Here is a 23,246-nt window from a genome sequence, read left to right as displayed (position 1 = left end):
TGTATCTAAAGAGTGTTCTGCCAGCTATAGCATATGTCTGCAGCATTTTGATTAGTTTTTATATACCGTATTTTTCGCTCTATAAGACGCACCAGACCACAAGACGCACCTAATTTTTGGAGGAGGAAAACAAGAAAAAAAATATATTCTGAATCTCAGAAGCCAGAACAGCAAGAGGGATCGCTGCGCAGTGAAAGCCGCAATCCCTCTTGCTGTTCTGGCTTCTGGGATAGCTGTGCAGCCTGCATTCACTCCATAAGATGCACACACATTTCCCCTTACTTTTTAGGAGGGGGAAAAGTGAGTCTTATATAGCAAAAAATACGGTACTTAACCCGAGGTACCACTGTAGTGCAATGGGGGGGGGGGGGGGGTTGAAGAATCTGCATCAGTGAAAGGTGACCGGCTTCCAGTAATTTAGATGCATATCATCAACATCATCATCATTTAATAACATTTATACCCCGCTTGATTGTAAAAAAAAATATTAAATTTTTTTTGCAAAACGCAAAACAGGTAAACATTGGCACAGCATTTCTCCGCAGAAGTGGGGGATTCCCCTCATTTTCACTGACCTTCTTCCTGCTCAGACATTTCCCAGACAAAAAAACACAAAGTGTTGGTGTCACTCACTGCCCCCCTGCTAATCTAAATAATTACTCCACTTTCCGGAGTAAAAAACTAAGCAGCCGCAGGACAATCTATTCCAGGAGGAAGAAAATTAAGGAAACCATTATCTTTAGGGGGTTGCTATTGACCTCATGGGACGCGGGTGGCGCTGTGGGTTAAACCACAGAGCCTACGACTTGCCAATCAGAAGGTTCGAATCCCCACGACGGGGTGAGCTCCCGTTGCTCGGTCCCTGCTCCTGCCAACCTAGTCAAAGTGCAAGTAGATAAATAGGTACCACTCCAGCGGGAAGGTAAACGGTGTTTCCGTGCGCTGCTCTGGTTCGCCAGAAGCGGCTTAGTCATGCTGGCCACATGACCTGGAAGCTGTATGCTGGCTCCCTCGGCCTATTGTAAGTAGGATGAGTGCTGCAACCCCAGAGTTGGCCACGACTGGACCTAATTGTCAGGGGTCCCTTTATCTTTATTGACCTCATAGGAATGTGTGTGTGAAGAACATGAAATAGGATTGCAAAAGTTTGTAGGTTTTTTTCATTTTTTATTTTTCAAAAAACAAACTCTTCCATAGAAAATAACATCAGCCATTGTGCTCTGACCCTCTCCCCAGCTTGCCGCCTTTACCAGACTGCAACCTCTTCCCCCTAGGTCACCAATTCTAAAGACTCTCCTTTCAAACTCTCCTTTGTTTTCTGAACCAACTCAGAACTGCAGGAGGGGCCCCACCCAACAGCTATCTGGTCCAGAATCCCATTCTCCTTGACTTTTCTTAATGGCCCATTCCTTCCTTCTTTTCTTCCTTCCACCATGTAGTTTTTATTATTATTAACATTTTAAAGTTTTTCAGTTGCATAAAATAAAGTTGTACAAAATAAAGTGGAAAAATAATGTTGTGGGAGCTATGGCTTGTCTCCCAGGCACTTCCTGACATGGGGGAGCTGGCCTGGTTTATATTTTAATGCTTGCTAAACCTACTGTCTGGCATCCAGTTCTAACACACCACACACAGATTAAATTCTAACATTTACTGGATCCAGAAATTTAGGGTGTCTGGTGTCTGGCACCCACAAACTCATAACACTGCAGAGAAAATGCTAGGCTGTCACCTCCTCTCAGGTTGGGGGTGGTAGAGCTGGTGTGGGTGTCATGGCTTGTCTCCCAGGTACTTCCTGACATGGGGGAGCTGGCCTGGCTTATATTTTAATGCTTGCTCAACCTACTGTCTGGCATCCACTTCTGACACTCCACACACAGATTAAATTCTAACATTTACTGGATCCAGAAATTTAGGGTGTCTGGCACCCACAAATTCATAACACTGCAGAGAAAATGTTAGGCTGTCACCTCCTCTCAGGGTGGGGATGGTAGAGCTGGGAGCAGTGAGGATCGTCCTCAGGACTCAACACTTCAGACCAGCTCCCCACCAAACATGGAAAAAGGGCTGGACCTTCTCCCCAGAGAATGAGGCTTGTTGGAAATTGAAAATCAAGTCGTCAGTGTGGGCATTATAGAATTCCACACAGTCCTGATCATAGTCTAGGGACACCCGGATCTTCCTGGGCTCATAGCTCAAGGTCAAAGGGGTCCGCTCAGGGAGGGTTGAAGCCCAGAAGGGATCAGATGAGGCTGACTCATCGTTTCCCTTCCCAATGACCCAGATCCCCTCAGAAGGAAGCATGCGGACAAAGCCTTTGCGCCTGACAGACTCTTTGGCAACCCCTACGGCCCAGTTGGCCCGTTCTCTTTCCTCCTTCTCCTCTTCCACCACCACCTCCCACCAATATCTTCCTGAGGCGAATTTTGCATGGCCCAGCGCGTAGAGCATGCTGTCGAATCTCCCAGGGTTGTCCTGAACGTCCTGCATTTCCCTTCTTCTTCTCAAACTCTTCAGGTCCTCGGTTACAACAAGAAAGGGGTGGGCGGTTCCTGGATCCAGAGTGACGCTCACTGCGAAGAAGAAGAAGAAGAAGAAGAAGAAGAAGAAGAAGAAGAAGAGAATATGACAAAGGAGGCTGGATGGCTGATGAAGTCAGGTAAAGGCTCAGTCTCACCTACTGGAGAGAGGCTTGAAAACCCCCCAGGCCTGTTCCTGGGGCCCAGCAAAGAGTGGAAAGGACCACTCCTTCAATTACAGGCAGGTTGAGGACAGAGAGGCACTGTGGACCCCCACTCACATATGGATATTTTGGAAGTCCCACATCCCTAAATAATAATAATAATAATAATAATAATAATAATAATAATAATAATAATAATAATTATTATTATTACCCTGCCCATCCAGCTGGGTTTCCCCAGCCACTCTGGGCGGCTCCCAACAGAATGCTAAAAGCACAACAAAACATCAAACATTAAAAACTTCCCTAAACAGGGCGGCCTTCAGATGTCTTCTAAAAGTCTGGTAGTTGTTTATTTCCTTGACATCTGAGGGGAGGGTGTTCCACAGGGTGGGCGCCACCACCGAGAAGGCCCTCTGTCTGGTTCCCTGTAACCTCACTTCTCTCAGTTAAGGAACCGCCAGAAGGCCCTCGGAGCTGGACCTCTGTGTCCGGGCTGGACGATGGGGGTGGAGATGCTCCTTCAGGTATACTGGGCCAAGGCCGTTTAGGGCTTTAAAGGCCAACACTTTGAATTGTGCTCGGAAACGTACTGGGAGCCAAAGTAGGTCTTTCAGGACCGGTATTACATGGTCTCGGCGGCCACTCCTAGTCACCAGTCTAGCTGCCCCATTCTGGATTAAGCAGGCACTGACTTTACCACATGTGGAATCCCTGCCATCCAGCATCTTAGTTGTCCTCTCATTAATGAGCCCAATTTCTGTTCATATGAAAGGAAATAAATTGACTTTTCCAGAAGAGGGTTGCAGCAAGCCACCCGCCTAAGGCCCAGAGATCCTCTGATGAAGATTGGGTATATAAATTTATCAAACTAAATAAAAGAAAAATGAAGGCAACCAGTTGAAATTGTGAACACTTGTGAACATTTTCTCTTCTTCCATTCCTTACAGATAGTTTACCTTTGTTCGGTGCCTGCATCAGCAGCCCTGTTATACAGAAGAAAGAGCGACTAATTAAAAATGTGGTCAAAAGTCCATCAAGTATATAATTTGTTAACCGTCCCTTCCCCCTCAATCCCCACCCTCATACTAAATTCTTGGTTAATGAGGCCTATTGTGGATATAATTGGGGGGACGGAAGATGGGTCAGGTGGCCAATTACTCACGGACAAAAAACAAGGATATGCGTCGCCTAAAAAGAAAAACAACAACTGTGAATAAAATTGGCGCACGTTCTGCTCATAGATCAGCAGTGGATGGATGCCATTGGGAATGGGGGGGGGGGGTAGAAAGGCATAAAGGCAAACTTTAGATGGTGCCAGAGTCAATGACAAGCAAAGAAAACTATTTCTAGTTTTCTCTCCATCCTCTTCTCCGCTAAGAGCTCGTCCATACTGTTGTTTAATGTGGGCCGTAAGGTTCCGTCAATCCATATGATGGGTCTTCTCTAAATCAGCACCTCCCCACACTTTTGCCTTCCCCAATCCCAGGTTTTCTCATCCCCTCTCCTTTTCAGAGTATCCCTGGTATGTGCAGAAAAAAATATAATCGCAAATGGATTCTGCGTGACCTTGCCATGTATATACCAAGATCACAAACACCACTTCCTTGCTTCTTCGCTCACCTGGGACATGTTCAGGGAGGGAAAGGCATGGATAACCTATTCAAGGGAAGGGTTTTCAAACACCTATAGGGTAACCACACGCCCCATTAGGGATGGCAGGATCTAGAATCCATCTAGGTTGAAAACAGCATGTTGAGGACGAGGAGGAAAAAATTCCAGACTGAGATCAACTGCATTTTTGTGCTACAAATGGCTAAGTGTGTGCACAGGCAAGGAGGACAGTTGCATCAAAGGAATTCTAGGAAGCGGATGGAATGAGGGAAATGTGATTTGAGACCCGCTGGATCAGCTCCTCTTTAGCAAAATTCTGACTTTCGCAGCAACCAACAGAGATGCGGAACTGCCTGACAAACGGCGTCCTTCCTCATTCCATGAACTGACCCCCCGACCCCAAAGAATACCTCTGCATTTCTCCAAGGTATCCTTCAGAAACGAATTTTTCTGAATGTAACTTATGAGTCTCTCTTCCATGCCTGTAGAGATTTCCAGCACTGTCCGCTTTCTTTTCCACTGCACAAACCTGTAAGGAAGGTGGGTCAGCCTAAGAGATGGTTTAAACAGCAGCAGCAGCAGCAACAGCAGCACCCAATGTGGGCGACCGGCCACTGGAAAAGGATAGGAAAGAGACCGAGAAAGAGCAACGTACCTGATCACCCAAGTCCCAACGCCCTGAAAGAGAGAATGAGAGAAATGGGTCTCGGCTGCACAGGCAGAACACAAACAGGGCATTTTGCTCTACAGTGGTACCTCGGGATGTGAACGGGATCCGTTCCGGAGCCCCATTCGCATCCCAAACGGAACGTAAGACGCAACAGCGCGTCTCTGCGTGCACATGCGCGTGACGTCATTTTGAGCGCCTGCGCATGCACGAGCAGTGAAACCCGGAAGTAACGCGCTCCGTTACTTCCGGGTTGCCGCGGAGTGCAACTCGAATGTGCTCGACCCAAAGCACATTCAACTTGAGGTATGACTGTATTGGATATTACTTTTCTTGGAAGGCTCCATGCATACAATATTATAAAAAGGTAAAGGACCCCTTTACCTTTACCTTTACCCTATACCTTGATGCTTTTGAATTATGGTGATGGAGGAGACCCTTGAGAGTCCCATGGACTGCAAGAAGATCAAACCTATCCATTCTGAAGGAAATCAGCCCTGAGTGCTCACTGGAAGGACAGATCCTGAAGCTGAGACTCCAATACTTTGGCCACCTCATGAGAAGAGAAGACTCCCTGGAAAAGACCCTGATGTTGGGAAAGATGGAGGGCACTAGGAGAAGGGGACGACAGAGGACGAGATGGATGGGCAGTGTTCTCGAAGCTACCTGCATTTGACCAAACTGCGGGAAGCAATGGAAGACAAGAGTGCCTGGCATGCTCTGGTCCATGGGGTCACGAAGAGTCGTACACGACTAAACAACTAAAGAACCACAAAGGACCCCAGGACGGTTAAGTCCAGTCAAAGGTGACTATGGGGTTGCGGTGCTCATCTCGCTTTGAGGCTGAAGGAGCCGGCATTTGTTCTCAGACAGCTTTCTGGGTCATGTGGCCAGCATGACTAAACCGCTTCTGGCGCAACGGGACACCGTGACAGAAGCCAAATCACACAGAAACATTATACATTCAATGGACACAGAGACTGTATTTTCTTCTATCAAGTAGTCCATACACAACCTGGACCTATTACACATTCAGTGCCCTGGGAAAAGCGCTTTTTCACAAATCAGTTTCACTGTGGCTGGGTGTACGCCAAGATTTCAACCCCCAATTCCTTCTTCGTTCACCTGGGATATGGGGCAGGGAGGAAAAGCCATAGAGAACCTAATTCAAGGAGAGCATCTTCAAATGTGTATCAAGTAACCACACCCACTTTGGGGGATGGAAGGTTCTAGAAACAACCTGGACTGAAACCAGCATGTTGAGGATGAGCATGCATGGTTCCACGCTGAGAAAAAGCTACTCCATTGCGCAACAAACGGATAATAAGTTTGTACAGAGCCCAAGTGTCCTCCCCAGGTGTTATGTACTGAGTTGAATAGGATCCAAAATGCAGCAGTCTGATTGGTCCTAGAACAATAGGATCCAAAATGCAGCAGTCTGATTGGTCCTAGAACAATAGGATTCAGAATGCAGCAGTCTGATTGGTCCTAGAACAATGCAGAGGTATGATTGGTCTGCAGGAGCCACCCAATCCAGCTCCAGATGGAAGTGAATCCACAACCTGATTGGCCTACGGGAGAATTCCGGAATTAGCCAATCACATGCAGCCCATTGTGTAAATAATGTATATAAAGCAGATACTTTGGGGAAACTTTCATTCCTCCTCACCACTATGAGCTGAATAAAGAGCATGAAATCCACTCTCGACTCTAGAGTATATTTCACTAGGGACCCGTACTCCCGGGATCAGGGAGCTGCCTTTGTGTTTCACTGTCTCACCTGCAGGAACTCAAAAGGCGGCAGTTGGCGCTTCTTTTCTATGTCTGCGATGTGGCTACTGAGAAAGGCGATATCCTGTGAGAGCTTGACGATATTACTTTCCTTTTTATTCTTCATCTCTTTCTCCAGATCCTCCAGCTCGGTCAGCCAAAAGCGCTGCAGCTCGTGCAGGAAGTTGTGCATTTGCTCAAAAGCGTCCATGATCTTGTTCTTCTCCTCCTCTAGCTCCGCCTGAAGGGGAAATAGAAATTGGGGAGGGAGTAGATGTGGAAGCTGAGTGCCATTCAAGGGAGCATAGCTACAGGCCTGTGACGCATACTGCAAAAGAATTCTACACATAATGCTTCTTTAACGTACCACAGTGCAGTAAATTTCCACAGGATTCTTAAGAATGAACCTTTTTTCCGTTGGTGGTACAGTGGTACCTCGGGATAAGTACTTAATTCGTTCTGGAGGTCCGTTCTTAACCTGAAACTGTTCTTAACCTGAAGCACCACTTTAGCTAATGGGGCCTCCCGCTGCCGCTGGAGCACGATTTCTGTTCTCATCCTGAAGCAAAGTTCTTAACCCGAGGTACTATTTCTGGGTTAGTGGAGTCTGTAACCTGAAGCGTATGTAACCCGAGGTACCACTGTACTGACTTTGGAAGGGGGACACCGCAGAATTTTTTCCGTTGCCAGATTTACCATGGAGCTTATGGTGCAAGCTGGGGGGAAAGGGTCTCACAACAAATGAAAAAAATTACATACAGTCATAACGCGGCTCCCGAACGCTTTGCGAGTCTAATGGTTTGGCTCCCGAACGCCGCAAAACCGGAAGTGACTGTTCCAGTTTGCAAACGTTCTTTGGAACCCGAACGTCTGACGCTGCCAATCGGAAGCTGTGCCTTGGTTCCCGAATGTTTTGGAAGTCGAACGGACATCCAGAACGGATTCTGTTCAACTTCCGAGGTACCACTGTACACACAATACACTAAATAAATAGATAAATAGCAATCTTAGAGATTAATGATATACGTTAATCTTGGGAATGCAACAAAATTAGAATCAGGTAACTGGTAAAAATGGCCACTCGGTTCACCAAGGTTTATGTGTTTATATTTTGAATAAGATATATATAGGAGCACCAAAAAATTTTAAGCGACTCGAAAGGTCTTAATCCAGCCCTGCAAAGGCTGCCTGCCATAACATTGCTCCCTTGTGTTATCCCCGTCTTTGATTAGAAGGGCTCAGGTGGTCTTGGTGGCAGGGTTGGCAAAATGTCCTAGGCCGGCCCTGCTTTAAGGTATCCTGGACGCAAGATGTTCAGGGCTTTTCGTATTAACACAGGAGCACACTGAGCCAGTTGCAAATGGGCACCCAGCACAGATGTGTTGTTTTTTTCCCTGACGGGAGATGCACAGCAACTTTACTGAGCTCTAAGGCAGAAACGTGAACACAACCAGAGGCCTTTCTCCTTGGGATAATAGGTTCTGAAATGCCCAAGAAAGATGCAAAGTTATTTTTGTATGCCACAACCGCTGCTCGAATTCTTATAGCTCAGAAATGGAAAACACAAGAATTACCAACTGTGGAAGAATGGCAGATGAAAATGATGGAATATATGGAGCTGGCAGACCTTACTGGAAGAATCCGCGACCAGAAAGAAGAGGAACATCAAGAAGAGTGGAAGAAATTTAGAGACTATTTGAACAAATATTGTAATATTAAAAATTAGAAACTAAGAAAGAAAAATTAGAAACTAAGAAATTAGAAAGTAAGAGTTGTAAAATAACTGAGATCTGAACTTTAAGAAAAGTTAACAAATTAGAATTTAATTGGAATATTGTGTTTTAATAATGATATTGGAAAACTGCTACATTTAAATACAAGGAAATTCAGAAGGGAGGACTCAGAGGAAGTCGAAATGATGTTAAGGATGCTAGAAGTTTAAACGGTCAATTAATTTGTGTGGTTTGGGCGTTTGTTAATATGTGTTTTTCTTGTTATCTTTTTTGTTTATATTATTAATTTTGTCCCTTCAGTTTCTGTTGTAATAGGTGTTATATTTGCTAGAAACTTAATAGTAAAGGTAAAGGGACCCCTGACCATTAGGTCCAGTCGTGACCGACTCTGGGGTTGCGGCGCTCATCTTGCTTTATTGGCCGAGGGAGCCGGCGTACAGCTTCCGGGTCATGTGGCCAGCATGACTAAGCCGCTTCTGGCGAACCAGAGAGCGCACGGAAACGCCGTTTACCTTCCCACCGGAGTAGTACCTATTTATCTACTTGCACTTTGATGTGCTTCCGAACTGCTAGGTTGGCAGGAGCAGGGACCGGGCAACAGGAGCTCACCCCTTCGCAGGGATTCGAACCGCCGACCTTCTGATCGGCAAGTCCTAGTCTCTAGGGTTTAACCCACAGCGCCACCCGTGTCCCTAGAAACTTAATAAAAATCATTAAAAACAAACAAACGTGAACACAGCCTGATATATCTGCCGGCACACATATCCAGGATGACAGAACTGTTGGCCAGCCAGGACTCATCCCCAATGTGGGAACTATAACAGCAAAGAGGGACGCAGGTGGCGCTGTGGGTTAAAGCCTCAGCGCCTAGGACTTGCCGATCGAAAGGTCGGTGGTTCGAATCCCTGCGGCGGGGTGCGCTCCCGCTGCTCAGTCCCAGCGCCTGCCAACCTAGCAATTCGAAAGCACCTCCGGGTGCAAGTAGATAAATAGGGACCGCTTACCAGCGGGAAGGTAAACGGCGTTTCCGTGTGCGGCTCTGGCTCGCCAGAGCAGCGATGTCACGCTGGCCACGTGACCCGGAAGTGTCTCCGGACAGCGCTGGCCCCTGGCCTCTTGAGTGAGATGGGCGCACAACCCCAGAGTCTGTCAAGACTGGCCCGTACGGGCAGGGGTACCTTTACCTTTATAACAGCAAAGACCTACCGGAAATGCCTTGATCCTCTTTTCTTCAGCCAGTTTCCATTCCCTAACTACTTGTCTCTCTTGCACCAGAAACTGTACCCGACTCTGGATTCCTTGCTGTGGAAAACAAAATGAGGCTTTTTGACCTGTGAGAAATCAGCCAGTTTGATGCCCAGACACAATTCCCCCCACAAAATATTGGATTTATTTTTATTTTTGCAATAAGGAGAGTGACAAAGAAATGCACTGGAAAGCATGGGATAAAAGTCATCGAACTTCCCCAGAAATAAACCGGAATTAACGCTAATCAAATAGCCTCCGAACAAATCAGAATTAATGCTCAATAAACAAGTCATTTGGAAGTGCCTTATGTCCAGTCTTTATTGAGCATTCATTTTTATTAATTTGTGGGGTATGTGTACATGGTATTAGTCTTTTTTGTTTACCACACTTTTCAAGAACCCAGTTTTACCCCACAAGCTTCCTCATTTCAGAAGTTTGATGGGTGTGTGGAGAGAGAGAAAAAAAAGGGTCTTTTTGCTGTTGTCATTATCCCCATTTAAAGTACTGCCATACCACTTTAAACAGTCATGGCTTCCCCCCCCCCCCCAAAAAAAAATTATTGGAGTTGTAGTTTGCTTAGGGTGCTGAGAGCTGTTTGGAGACTCCCTCATTCGCCTCTCAGAGGTACAATTCCAGACGTCTAAAATGCCTGAGGGGAAAATTCCTTTAAAATATTTTTGGAGATTTTGCCAAAAAAACCCACACCTCAACACCTTTGTGTCCAGATTTTCACTTTTTTGAAATATGAGAACCCTAGTTTAACAACCAATCCCTCTTCCCTGGCAACTTTGAGAACTGTAGCTGTGAGGAGAAGAGCGAGTCTCCTAACAACCTAACAGCACTTTTTACAAACGCCAGCTCCCAGAATTCTTGGGGGGAAGCCATGACGGCTGAAATGGTATTAAACACATAGTGCTCCAAATGTGCAGGTGGCGCCACTGTGAAACAATTAAGAGTCAGAAATCCTTGCCAATATCTTATTTATTAATTCCATTTATAAGTGGCTCCGCTCTACATAATCCACTGGCAATTAATTCTTACAGCTATTAAATTTAAAAGCTACACTCCGCCTGAAGTTTTAAAGATCACAGGGCACTTTACAATATAAAAACATAGAATTAAGCCACAATATAAAAGCATAGAATTAAGCCACAAAATCAACTATACCACTTCCTACTGATAACAAATCCATCTTTGGAAACCGCTAACCAGTGATGGCCAAACTCGGCCCTCCAGCTGTTTGGGGACTACAGTTCCCATCATCCCTGACCGCTGGTCCTGTTAACTAGGGATGCTGGGAGTTGTAGTCCCAAAACAGCTGGAGGGCCAGGTTTCTCCATCAGTGCGCTAAACTTTTTGCCCCGGTATTATTCTCGGGGGTGAAGTCTGCTGTAGCTCAACTTTTCTCATGCTAAAGGACAGATATGCCCTTGGAGGTGACTCAGCAACCCCCTTTTAAGCAGAAGCTGCAAATGGAAAAGGCTGCTCCAGTTAACCTTAGGAAACAAACAACAACACTATATCTTTTCCAACTCATTATAAATCAATCTCCCAAAAGTCCTTAGTTACTTTGTACATCCGCCACATGTGGTAAAAGGAGCCTTCTACTTCTTCTTTTTTAAAAAATGTATCTTTATTAATTTAAAATAAATACATTAATGAAAAAACAGCTGTATATACAGGTAAACAAACATACAATGAATCAAACAAACATATAACAGAAGGATCAAACAAACCACCACACTATAAGATATAAGAAGATTAATATAATTCTCATCGTATATACACTCCTGGTATTGAACACAATTATAAAACTTACAGAGAAGAAATTTAAAACTGACTTCCAATTAATCTCACTGTACTTTATCTATCCATTACTTCATACCGCCCAGTTAGATATTTCTTATATAATTTCCTTTTACCTCCCTACAAACTTTTATTTATACAATACTTCTACTTCTTTACATTTCCAGCAAATATCTGACGTTGATTTATATACCGTATTTTTTGCTCTACAAGACTCACTTTTTCCCTCCTAAAAAGTAAGGGGAAATGTGTGTGCATCTTATGGAGCGAATGCAGGCTGCGCAGCTATCCCAGAAGCCAGAACAGCAAGAGGGATTGCTGCTTTCACTGCGCAGCAATCCCGCTTACTGTTCTGGCTTCTGAGATTCAGAATATTTTTTTTCTTGTTTTCCTCCTCCAAAAATTAGGTGCGTCTTGTGGTCTGCTGCGTCTTATAGAGCGAAAAATACGGTATATTTTGGCTAATTTGCTTGGCGTTAGGTACCATCTATACATCATAGCAAGGTGGGGATTAAAGCTAGACCTCTGAAGCACATCTCCCTCCTCAAAGAATTCTGGCCGCTATAGTTTACCCCACGCAGGGTTACAACTCTTAGGAACCAACTGCAACGTCCAGAATTCTTTGAAGGGGAAAATGGGCTTTCCAGGTAGAATGCTCATGCAACCTAAGACACAGTTCTGAGAATTGATGCTTGAAGGAGATTTCCTACCTTCACCTGCTGTGAAATCCGGTCCAGATTAAACATGGCGTGTTCGCTGTGCTCTTGCGACCTCTTGCAGACGTTGCAGATGGGGGCTATACAAACCTTGCAGAAAAACTCAAAGGGCCCCCCATGTCTCTCGCAATTGGTTGTCTCCGCCTGAGAGGAGAACTGCTTGGCTATTTCGACCACGTTGGCCAGCTGCCGGTTCGGCCTGAAGCTGGTTCTCTGGGCTACCTGCCTGCAATGGGGGCAAGATGCTGGTCCTTGGGTTTCTTTCCAGCACATGGTGAGGCAGGCTTTGCAGAAGCTGTGCCCGCAGTCCAGAATCACCGGGTCTGTGAAGTAGTCCAGGCAGATGGGGCAGGAGGTTTCGTCCAGGAACTGCCGGGTGAGGAGCGCGCTTGCCATGTCAGCTCCGCTCTGAAGCAGAAGGGAGAAAGGGAGGATGTTTTGCTTTTGGTTTGAAGGCACCGACTGTTTCCTGGAACTGCCAGGCTCTCCAGCATGAGTCATCCCAGATTAAGTGTTCTAAGCCACATCCCTTCATATTAAAAGGTGGGCGTGGACTGTTGCCAAAGATTCGTTCAAAAACGCAGCACTTTTTTTCTGGGGGTACGCAGGGGTACGCATACCCCTAAACATTTTGTGAATCTACATCTGGCCTCATTGAGGGGCAGTATTTCAATATGAGTAGGGAAATGAGAGTACCTTTAAACTTTTTTTTTAAATAGAAAAAAAGCACTGCAAAAACGTATGCCACCATAGAACAGCTTCCCATCTCCAGTCAAACCATCCACCTGACAATAACACTTACAAAATACAGTGGTGCCTCGGGTTAAGAACTTACCGTATTTTTCGCTCCATAGGACACACCCGAGCAAAGGACACACCTAGTTTTTAGAGGAGAAAAACAAGTAAAAAATATTTTGAATCAAATCAGTGTCGGGGCTGAAGGGGAAAGCCCCGGCATCCCCAAGCTAGAACAGCGAGACGCTGCGCAGCGCTCCGTCTCTCTGTTCTGGCTTTGGGGACAGCCTGTCAAGCCTCCGCAGGGCAGTGGGGTGCCTTCACCCCGCTGCCCTGCGGAGACTTTGCGCAGCTAACCCCAAAGCCTTTGGAGTGCAGCGCGAGTTCCCGCTGCGCTCCAAAGGCTTCAGGCAGCTATCCCTGAAGCCTGGAGAGCGAGAGGGGTCAGTGCGCACCGACCCCTCTCGCTCTCCAGGCTTCAGCGAAAGCAACGTGTAGCCTCCAGAGCGTGGAGGGAGCGCTCTCTCTGCACTTCGGAGGCTTCGCGTTGCTATCGCTGAAGCCAAGGAGCCTGCATTCACTCCATAGGATGCACACACATTTCCCCTTCATTTTTGGAGGGGGAAAAGTGTGTCCTATAGACGAAAAATATGGTAATTCGTTCTGGAGGTCCGTTCTTAACCTGAAACTGTTCTTATCCTGAAGAACCACTTTAGCTAATGGGGCCTCCTGCTGCCGCTGCATGATTTCCGTTCTCATCCTGAAGCAAAGTTCTTAGCCCAAGGTACTATTTCTGGGTTAGTGGAGTCTATAACCTGAAGTGTATGTAACCCGAGGTACCATTGTACAACATTTGACATGTGTCTGCCTCCGTTATTAGCTTATTGTTGATTCTGATTACTTTTTGAATGCTTTAAATAGCTGTTTTTACTCATCATTTTATCGTTTTTACAAAACCACTTTTTTCTTTTTACCATTAAGAGGTATACAGTGGTACCTTGGTGCTCAAAATGCCTTCGTACTCAGACAACTTGGAACCCAAACACTGCAAACCCAGAAGTAAGTGTTCTGGTTTGCGAACTATTCTCAGAAGCCAAACGTGCTCCGTTCTGAGTGTTTAGGGGTTGTTTTTAAAAGTCTGGAACAGATTACCGTATTTTTCGCTCTATAGGACGCACCCGACCATAGGACGCACCTTGTTTTAGAGGGGGAGAACAAGAAAAAAAAATCTCCCCCTCTATGCTCAGCACCCCTTCAGCGAAGCGGCAGGAGAAACGGAGCCCCTTCCATTTCTCCTCCTGCTTGGCTGAAGGGGCGCTGCGCAGCTCTCCCTCTCTGCTGAAGCCAGGAGAGTCTTGCTCTCCCGGCTTCAGCTAAAGGAACCCGAAGCCTTTGGAGCGCATTGCGAGTTCCCGCTGCGCTCCGAAGGCTTCAGGCGGCTATCTCCGAAGCCTGGAGAGCGAGAGGGGCAGTGCGCACCGACCCCTCTCACTCTCCAGGCTTCAACGAAAGCAGCGCGTAGCCTCCGGAGCGTGGAGGGAGCGCTCCCTCTGCGCTTCGGAGGCTTCGCGTTGCTATCGCTGAAGCCAAGGAGCCTGCATTCACTCCATAGGATGCACACACATTTTCCCTTAATTTTTTGGAGGGGAAAAAGTGCATCCTAGAGAGCGAAAGATACGATAATCCATTTTGCATTACTTTCTATGGGAAAGCATTCTTTGGTTTTGGAACGGACTTCCAGAACGGTTCAGCATGAGAAGCTTGCGTTTTCAAAGGAGAAGGTCAAAGTAGCACGTAAGCAGGAGGAGGTTGGAGGGAACAGAAGATAAGGAGTGAAGGCCGAAGGCCGTTGCTATGCAACTTTGCTGGAGCGAGACAGAACATCTGCTGTTTATGAATGCTTGTGGCATCAATATTGTGTCTTTTACCTTGAAGCAGTGGCACTTTCCTCTTTGCCTACAGGGTATCTGTGCGGATGAAGTGACAACCATTGCAATGCTTTTAATAAAGATGCCCAGTTTGACAGACAAATTGGGGTCTGGGTTCTTTTGGCTGCCCAGGCTGAATCCACAGCTATTGGGGCAAGTGAGTTCCCCTTCCAATATTTCCCTGAGGAGACCACCTGCTTTTCTTTGGAGCTTTCTGCTTCTATTATCTTTTTTGTATATGTCAGAAGCAGCCCAGAGTGGCTGGAGCAACCTAGCCAGAGGCTTCAGGTTAGGGACAGACCTCCGGAACGAATTAAGTACCGTATTTTTCGCCCCATAGGACGCACCGGCCCATAGGAGGCACCTAGGTGTTTTGGGGGGAAATAAAGAAGAAAAAAAATTTCCCCCCCAGGCACGGAGCTGGGTCGGGGAAGCTGGAGCTTCCCCAGCCCCTAGAACAGGCTGTTCTCCGCAAGCCGTGGGAACCCTCCCACGGCTTGCGCAGAGCTACCCGAAGCCCAGGCGCGACTGCTCAGCACGCCCAGGCTTCGGGTGTAGAGGCAGATCTGCGCAAGCTGTTGGAGCCCAGCGGGAACTCCTGCAGGCTCCCAAGGCTTGCGGATAGCTTCCTGAAGCCTGGAGAGCGAGAGGGATCGGTGCGCACCTGCATTCGCCTCATAGGACGCACACACATTTCCCCTTCATTTTTGGAGGGGAAAAAGTGCGTCCTATAGAGCGAAAAATACAGTACTTAACCCGAGGTAAACATACGGGAAAAAACTTTCTGGCAATAAGAGCTGCTCAACCGTGGAACGGACTCCCTCGGAAGGTGGCGGACTCTCCTTCCTTGGAGGTTTTAAGCAGAGGTTGAAGGGCCATCTGTCATAGATGCTTTAGTTGAGATTTCTGCATTGCAGCGGGGTTGGACTAGATGACCACTGGGTGCCTTCCAACTCTACTATGATATCTAAAAGCGTAACCAGTCTGCATGCAAGTCAACGGAGTACAAGGCTTTGGCAGGCAACTGAGTGCTTGATTTGGCCTGGGAGGAGAACTGAGAAGGAAACAAGGCCTTTTCTGCAACCTTGGAGGATTATTGATATCTCCGAATCTTGTCCAGCATGTTCTCTGTCCTCCACCAGCTTCGTTTCTCAGAAGTGTTTTTGTTTGCGAGTGATGCCCTGCTTGCTAGTAAACAGGTTCATGGTCAGGTGTTCACACACCTATTTCAGCAACGTCTATGCTATTCCACGTCGACGGAATTTAAGATGGCAGGATCCGCAAGGATCATAGAATCATACAGTTGGAAGGGAGCCCCGGGGGTCATCTAGTCCAACCCCCTGAAATGCAGAGATCTCAGCTGAAGCATCCATGGCAGATGGCCATCCAACCTCTGCTTATAAAACTCTATTATCCTGAGGGTCACCGGGTTCTCCACCTCTTCTTTAGAGAGTGCTTTAAGGCCCAAAAGTTGAGAACAGCTGTTTTGTGTTGGTTGTTTTCTAAAACATGCCTATCGGGAATATTTTGCTTTGGCTTTAAAGTGGAATTGGTGTGTTTTAGCTGTGTGTGTGTTTAAAATCAGGGATGCAATATTGTAAGAGTGCAGAATGACAGGACAGAAATATTTAATTCAAGCTGCTAGCATTCAAATTGCAAGTACAGTGGTACCTCGCAAGACGAATGCCTCGTAAGACGAAAAACTCGCAAGACGAAAGAGTTTTTCGTTTTTTGAGTTGCTTCGCAAGACAAATTTCCCTATGGGCTTGCTTCGCAAGACGAAAACGTCTTGCAAGTTTGTTTCCTTTTTCTTAAAAATGCATTCCTATGGGAATCCGTGCTTCGCAAGACGAAAAATTCGCAAGACGAAAAAACTCGTAGAATGAATTAATTTCGTCTTGTGAGGTACCACTGTATTTTAAAATGTTATGAACACCTTCAGGGTTTTTTTGGGGGGAGGGGGAACACACATAGCCAGCTGAAGCAACGAAAATTTCAAAAAAAGTAACTTTATTCTCTGTTACATAATCCTTTTAAAAGCACACAAATGATGGCTAAAAAAAACCTAAAAACAGAAGTAACGGCACTTTTACGAGGAAAGTGTGACCTGCATGTTCCCAAATCAGTATCGTGTCAAAGGTAATAAAAGAAGAATTAATTTTAAAAGTGGGTATTTCTCCCTATTAGCAATCAAATCACTTGAGGGGTGTGTCCCAATCTCTTAGGAGCCATCTGCACTAAATATTTAAAGCTGTAGTGTGCCACTTTGAACAGTCCCAATGCATCCTGGGAACTGTAGTTTGTTAAGGGTGCTGAGAGTTGTTAGGAAACCCCTACATGCCTCAATTTCCAGAGTGGTTTCTAATCATTCCCCATTCCCAGGGAAAGTCTAGCTCTGAGAGGGAAATAGAGGGCTCTTTACAACTCTCAACACCCTTAATAAACTACAATTCCCAGGACTCATTTGGGGAAGCCATGACTATTCAAAACAGCTTCAAACATATTGCAAAGATGGGAATTAAGCTTGTATTATTCTGACCTCATTCCACTACCACACTTGTCCACTCTTTATAGTGGCTCCCCTCCCGCAGGAAACTCCAGCCTAGGCTCTCAGATTCAGTCACCTGACCTAGAATGTCACATGACTACCTAAGCCCTTCACCCACCAAAATAAACGTATTCCTCACCAGTGAGACCTCCCCATTGCAGCTACAAGCCTCTTTGTGTAGAAGGGAAGCAGAGGCGTGCACCGTGAGCCCCCATCCCAAAATTGTACCCCAAACCCACCTCTTGACATTTCCGAAAGAGAGAGTAAGGCATGAGTAGCTGTTTAAGTACAGACCACTCTTTGCGATCGCAACCCCTGGTCACGGAGGGGACCCAATTGCGTGGAATGGCTACAAAGGACCAACTTGCTCCTTTGCAGTTGTTGAGGGACAGATATATATATATATTCCTTCATACGGAGGGAAAGAATGGTGGAAATAAAGCACAGGGAAATAAATGCAAAAGCCCAAAGTGAGCACAGTTAGACGCTTCTTCCAACTGCAACATCCTGAAAAAAACCTGCTTTCTACCCCAAAATAAATTTTTTCTGGTAGAGTTCACATTTTTTGTTTGCCCCGACACTTGCACAGTGAGGGCAATTCCCAAATCCGTTCATTTCCCCCCCTGGCAAAGGTACTGGATCATTACCCCTAAATTTTTCGATTGTCTGCAGCTTTTTTATATATAAAAAAAAAGTTAGAAGGAATCATTATTTCAAAACAAAGTAATGACACGGAGGGCCTCTAAGCCTTCTTGGAAACATGCAAATAAAGCAGATGGGGAAACAATCTAAAAGCTGTGGTCAGGAAACGGAATCCTGCCTGAAAACCAGTTAAAATGGCCGCCCTTATATAGTCACAGATAAAACTCTAGTGTGTCACCACCATTCTGGGTGGGATTTTTGGGGGTGACAGGAGGCCCCCTCAAGAGTCAGCACTTCAGAGCGAATCCCCTCTCCCGCAGCTGGAAAAAGGGCCTGATCCTCTCCCCAGCGAACGACACCGAGTGGAAAGCAAAGATGAATTCGTCGGTATCGGCGTCGAAGAAGCCCACCCAGCCTAACGGGTAGTCCAGGGCCACCAGAATCTTCTTGGGCTCCTTTGTCAACATCAACGGAGTGGTTTCGGGGAAAGTTAAGGCCAAGATTTCGTGAGGCAGATACGTGTCGCAAAACGGCTTCCTCAGAGCCCAGATGCCCTGGTCAGGGCTGACGTTGAAGGATCCTTTCCTCGCGATGGAGTCTCTCGCCACCCCCAGGGTCCAGCTGCCTTCTCCCAAGACCTCCACCGTCCACCATTGCGTCCCCGAAATGAACCTCTCGCGGCCGAGCACACAGACCTCCCAGTCAAATCTGTCTAAATGCTGGGAAACGTTCTTCTTCCTCCACTCCCTCTCCTTCCACGACGGTTCCCATTGCACGCTCTTCCGGTCCGGAGTGAGAACAAGATAGGGGTGTGCTGAGTTTGGATCCAGAACAACATTCACTGCAGGAAAGAGGGAAGATGGAGTGGCTTCAGGAAAGAAGACCTGTGGCTTAGCAGTAGAGGCGCATGCCTTGCATGTCAGAGTAATGATGATGATGATGATGATGATAATAATAATAATAATAATAATAATAATAATAATAATAATTTTTATTTATACCTCGCCCTCCCCAGCCAAGGCTGGGCTCAGGGCGGCTAACAAGCAATAATAAAAACAAGTTGAATGAATACAAATTAAAATACAACATTAAAATATTGAAACATTAAAATATTAAAATGTAGCCTCATCGCAGGAGGAGAAAGGAAAAGAAAAAAGAAAGAGGGGGAGGGAATCAAATTGGCTCCAAGCTAAAGGCCAGGCGGAACAACTCTGTCTTACAGAGAAAGAAATCAGATCCTGCAGGGCCCTGGTCTCATGAGGCAGTGTTCCACCAGGCAAGAGCCAGTGTTGAAAAGGCCCTGGCTCTGGTTGAAGCTAATCTAACTTTCTTAGGGCCCGGGACCACTAGGGTGTTGCTATTTATGGACCTTGAGGATCTCCGTGGGGCATACCGGGAGCGGCCAGGGTTTCCCAAATATGGGTCTCCAGCTACAATTCCCACCATCCCTGAACACTAGTCCTGCTAGCTAGAGATGATGGGAGTTGTAGTCCAAAAACAGCTGGAGACCTAAGTTCGGGAAACCCTGGTTGTAGACCATACTGAACTGGATCGGCCAATACAATGATACCTTGGTTCTCGAACGCCTTGTGACTCAGACGTTTTGGCTCCCGAACGCCGCAAACCCGGAAGTGACTGTTCTAGTTTGCAAACGTTTTTTGGAAGCCGAATGTCCAACACGGCTTCCGACTGAGTGCAAGATGCTCCTGCAGCCAATCGGAAGCTGCACCTTGGTTTCTGAACATTTTCGGAAGTTGAACGGAACGGACTCCATTCGAGAACCAAGGTACCACTGTAGTTGGAGTCAGTACAACACAGCTTCCCATGCAAAGGATAATCTTCAGCTGCTGCAGAATCACCCCCAGACTCTTCCCCAAAACTTCAGCTGAATGTAGGCAAGGAGGCACAGCAAACAGCCACAGGTTCCTCAAACAATTTTGTGGGTTCGTGGCCGGAGTGCCATTTGATCTCACGCTCAGGGCAGTGCCCCTCATCCTATGCTATTCCATCTCCCGTACATCCTCATTGCAAAAGTAAGCCCCCTGGTTATGCGGGGGGGGGGGGGCTCTCTTAGACCCCAACGCCTAAACACCACCTCCTGTTAAAATGTCCCCTCTCTCTCTGTCTCCCCAGGGAAGTTACCTGTGTTGACAGCTTCCTCCAAGTTGTTTGCGTCCAGCGCTCGCTCCAGGGAATCTGTGAAGGAGAGGGAAATTGCTCAGACCCTCAAACATAAAGAAAATGGCCTGTTCCTGCCTCTCTTCCCCAGGCCTAGAGTGGGGCCTGACAGACTACAAAAGAAATATATATATAAAATAAAATAAATTGTCCAGTAGCACCTTAGAGACCAACTAAGTTTGTTCTTGGTATGAGCTTTTGGTATCTGAAGAAGTGTGCATGCAGACGAAAGCTCATACCAAGAACAAACTTAGTTGGTCTCTAAGGTGCTACTGGACAATTAATTATTGTTGTTGTTGTCGTTTAGTTGTTTAGTCGTGTCCGACTCTTCGTGACCCCGTGGACCAGAGCACGCCAGGCACTCCTGTCTTCCACTGCCTGCCACAGTTTGGTCAAACTCATGCTGGTAGCTTCGAGAACACTGTCCAACCATCTCGTCCAAGAAGAAGAAGAAGAAAAGTTCGGATATGATATTCCACTTTATCACTACCCTAAGGAGTCTCAAAGCGGCTCACATTCTCCTTTCCCTTTCTCCCCCACAACAAACTCTCTGTGAGGTAAGTGGGGCTGAGAGACTTCAGAGAAGTGTGACTGGCCCAAGGTCACCCAGCAGCTGCATGTGGAGGAGCAGAGACGCGAAGCCAGTTCCCCAGATTACGAGTTTATCGCTCTTAACCACTACACCACACTGGCTCTCAACAATTATTATTATTATCATTATCATTATTTCTACTGCATCAGACCAACACGACTACCTACCTAATTAATTTTATAATGAATGATTTTAGAGTGTTGTTTGTGTTGTACTTTTGTACTGTTTTATTGTTGTTAGCCGCCCTGAGCCTGGCTTCAGCTGGGGAGGGCGGGATATAAATAAAATTATTAATTATTATTATTATTATTATTACCTGAATCTAGACTACAAAAGGACTGCTTACCATCCAGCAGAGAATAATGCTTACATTCTTTTAAACTGCTTTGTAACTGCGTTTTCAAAAAAAAATTAACACTGTGTGTGTGTGTTGGGGTGGGGTTACCCAGCCACTTTTGTTTATATTTTATGTATTTTGTGTTTTTCCTATTGTAATTTTATCTTGTGAACCGCCCTGCAGGTATAGGCCGGCATATAAGTTTTATTTTGATGGTGATTTCATGAACAGCAACAACAAAAACCAGCTCTCTCAAGGCGCAGAAAACCCTAGGGAGTCAGCATTTAAATTGAGATCATGCTGTTTAGAATTACACTGTATTCTTAAAGCCTGTAATCGAGTCCAATGACATACGGAGGTGAAAGTGAGGGGAGGATTCCCAAAGCAGGAAGAGGAGGCTCTTTCCATTTGTGCCGGTGCACTCAGAGACTTTTTTGCTAACTGGGGCAGAGACAGAGCAAAGGTGGTGCTGTATCTGTCCATTTATACCTGTGAAGCCGTTTCGGTCAACCATGCCCACCTGCCCTACTGAGCAAGCCCCAAAGGATCACCCTTTATTTATTCAGTGGGCTGTGTTTGCCTGAGCTTGAGTCTGGACTACGGATTCTGAGCCCCTGTGTTCTGATTCGATACATGATATCCAATCACAGGACATTTCAGGATTTGGGCCTCTGCCGTTGGCCCTGAAACGCTGAGTCATGATTGGCAGCTTGGAAGTTCAGACAGCCAATCACGTTGGGGTTGGGAGTGGCCCATGCCTTCAGAAAGGTATATAAGCAGTTGCTTTGCCCCTGTTGTCCAGTTCTGTTAGTTCAATAAAGGTTATTGCTGTTATTCACTGTGTCTTGCCTTGTGGGATCCCACCTACACTTCAGGACCTTCACAGGACTTGCAGCTATCATGATTTGTAGCCACCAAGAGCCTTTTGTAAACTCATCTAAGACAGCAGCCTTACATGTTGTGGTGGCAAATTCCATATAGATTGGAATATAGATTGTGTGGAGGAGAAATAGAAGCAGGCGATACCTCTTTTTTGAAGACCTACTGAGGGACCTTATAGGGGAATTGACCCCCCCCTTTTTTAATGACATTTGTTGCAGAGAAGCATAGCTGTCAATGTTTCCCTTTTTTAAAGGAAAATTCCCTCATTCTGAATAGGATTCCTCGCAAGAAAAGGGAAAAGTTGACAGCTATGCAGAGGAGCCTGAAATTGGAACTTTCTGAGAACACCTGTAGCCATTTCCCTTCCTTCAAAGGTCAACTGTGTTGGAATATTCTAGAAAGAACTTGAGAATTGGTCTTGAACAGGTTGCCAGGCAACAAAAAAATCTACCCAGCAACAGGTGCCTTTATTAACGGCATGTGATCAACAAGGGTCGGTGTGTAAATGAGCATGAGTTTCTGGCCAGATGGGTGGAAGAGGAAAGGATTGTGTTATTTTATTTGTATTCAAGCAGCGTACATGTTTGTAAATAATAAAGATACTCAGTTAAAAGGAAACTCCGCTGCAAGTCTATTAGAAGAAGAAAACCCAAGTGTAAATGCTGCACACACAACAACAAACTGTACCTTTGTAATTCTCCATGGCCTCCTCTAAAGCGGTGGTTTTCTGAATGGCAATTCTGAAATGGGCTTCCAAGCAGGAATGAAGGACCACCACAGGCTCTACTAAATTCTCCTCACACCTGGAAGGAAATACAAAATAGTAAAATAATGCCATTCTCCCGTGAACTTGTGTCATTAAAGGACAAGACGGGCTTTTAACTCAAGAACCACTCTTGAACAAATGCCTAGGCCTGGTGTTCTAAAGCTTGAGACCTCTAGTAAAAATAAAAATTATAGACCACTTAATCATAAAAGAAAAAACACACCTCCAGGTGGGTCACATAAAACAATGTAAAATAGTAATAAAAAAAGAGCTTCTCTCCTAAAGTAAGAAGAGACCTGCTGGATCAGGCCCAGATTGTATCTGGCCCAGTATCCTTTTGTCGTTGACAAACTTATCCTCCATGAAACCCCAAAAGCAGGTAGACAGCTCTCACATTGCAG

At 46.0% G+C, this 23,246-nt stretch overlaps 2 protein-coding genes across 3 annotated transcripts in view; both read right to left on the bottom strand.

Annotated features, from left to right (window-relative positions):
* Positions 1–1,146: 1,146 nt before the first annotated feature.
* The window catches only part of LOC310839503 (E3 ubiquitin-protein ligase TRIM7-like), a 32,013-nt gene continuing 9,913 nt past the window's right edge, over positions 1,147–23,246 (bottom strand). The window contains exons 6-13 of the mRNA XM_083728141.1: positions 15,095–15,181; positions 12,232–12,645; positions 9,674–9,769; positions 6,745–6,975; positions 4,953–4,975; positions 4,708–4,826; positions 3,643–3,669; positions 1,147–2,573 (exon numbers count right to left, since the gene is read on the bottom strand). Coding sequence (XP_083584267.1) covers positions 2,026–2,573; positions 3,643–3,669; positions 4,708–4,826; positions 4,953–4,975; positions 6,745–6,975; positions 9,674–9,769; positions 12,232–12,645; positions 15,095–15,181 — 1,545 coding nt within the window. The 3' untranslated portion in view covers positions 1,147–2,025. The remainder of the gene's footprint in view (positions 2,574–3,642; positions 3,670–4,707; positions 4,827–4,952; positions 4,976–6,744; positions 6,976–9,673; positions 9,770–12,231; positions 12,646–15,094; positions 15,182–23,246) is intronic.
* LOC310838013 (butyrophilin subfamily 1 member A1-like) lies at positions 16,894–22,876 on the bottom strand. Of its 2 annotated transcripts, XM_083725334.1 has the most exons (3): positions 22,767–22,876; positions 20,233–20,286; positions 16,894–18,931 (listed from the first exon to the last, which is right to left on the bottom strand). In XM_083725334.1, the coding sequence occupies exons 1-3, from the start codon at positions 22,780–22,782 to the stop codon at positions 18,378–18,380; spliced, it is 624 nt and encodes a 207-aa protein (XP_083581460.1). In that variant the 5' UTR covers positions 22,783–22,876; the 3' UTR covers positions 16,894–18,377. The 2 variants fall into 2 exon arrangements, with proteins under 2 accessions (XP_083581460.1, XP_083581461.1); XM_083725335.1 differs by lacking the exons at positions 20,233–20,286; positions 22,767–22,876 and adding an exon at positions 19,460–20,007.

Source organism: Podarcis gaigeae (assembly GCF_964106915.1).
Source record: "Podarcis gaigeae genome assembly, chromosome: 2".
In the NCBI taxonomy this organism is placed as follows: domain Eukaryota; kingdom Metazoa; phylum Chordata; class Lepidosauria; order Squamata; family Lacertidae; genus Podarcis; species Podarcis gaigeae.
The sequence above is the reverse complement of the archived record's forward strand: the minus strand, read 5'-3'. Positions and strand labels throughout refer to the sequence as shown.

What these genes read in the sequence shown, in the direction of transcription:
- LOC310838013 (XM_083725334.1), bottom strand. An exon ending in GGAGGAAGCTGTCAACACAG is followed by an intron (nt 18,932 to 20,232) that starts GTAACTTCCCTG and finishes TCTTTCCTGCAG; the next exon opens with TGAATGTTGTTCTGGATCCA.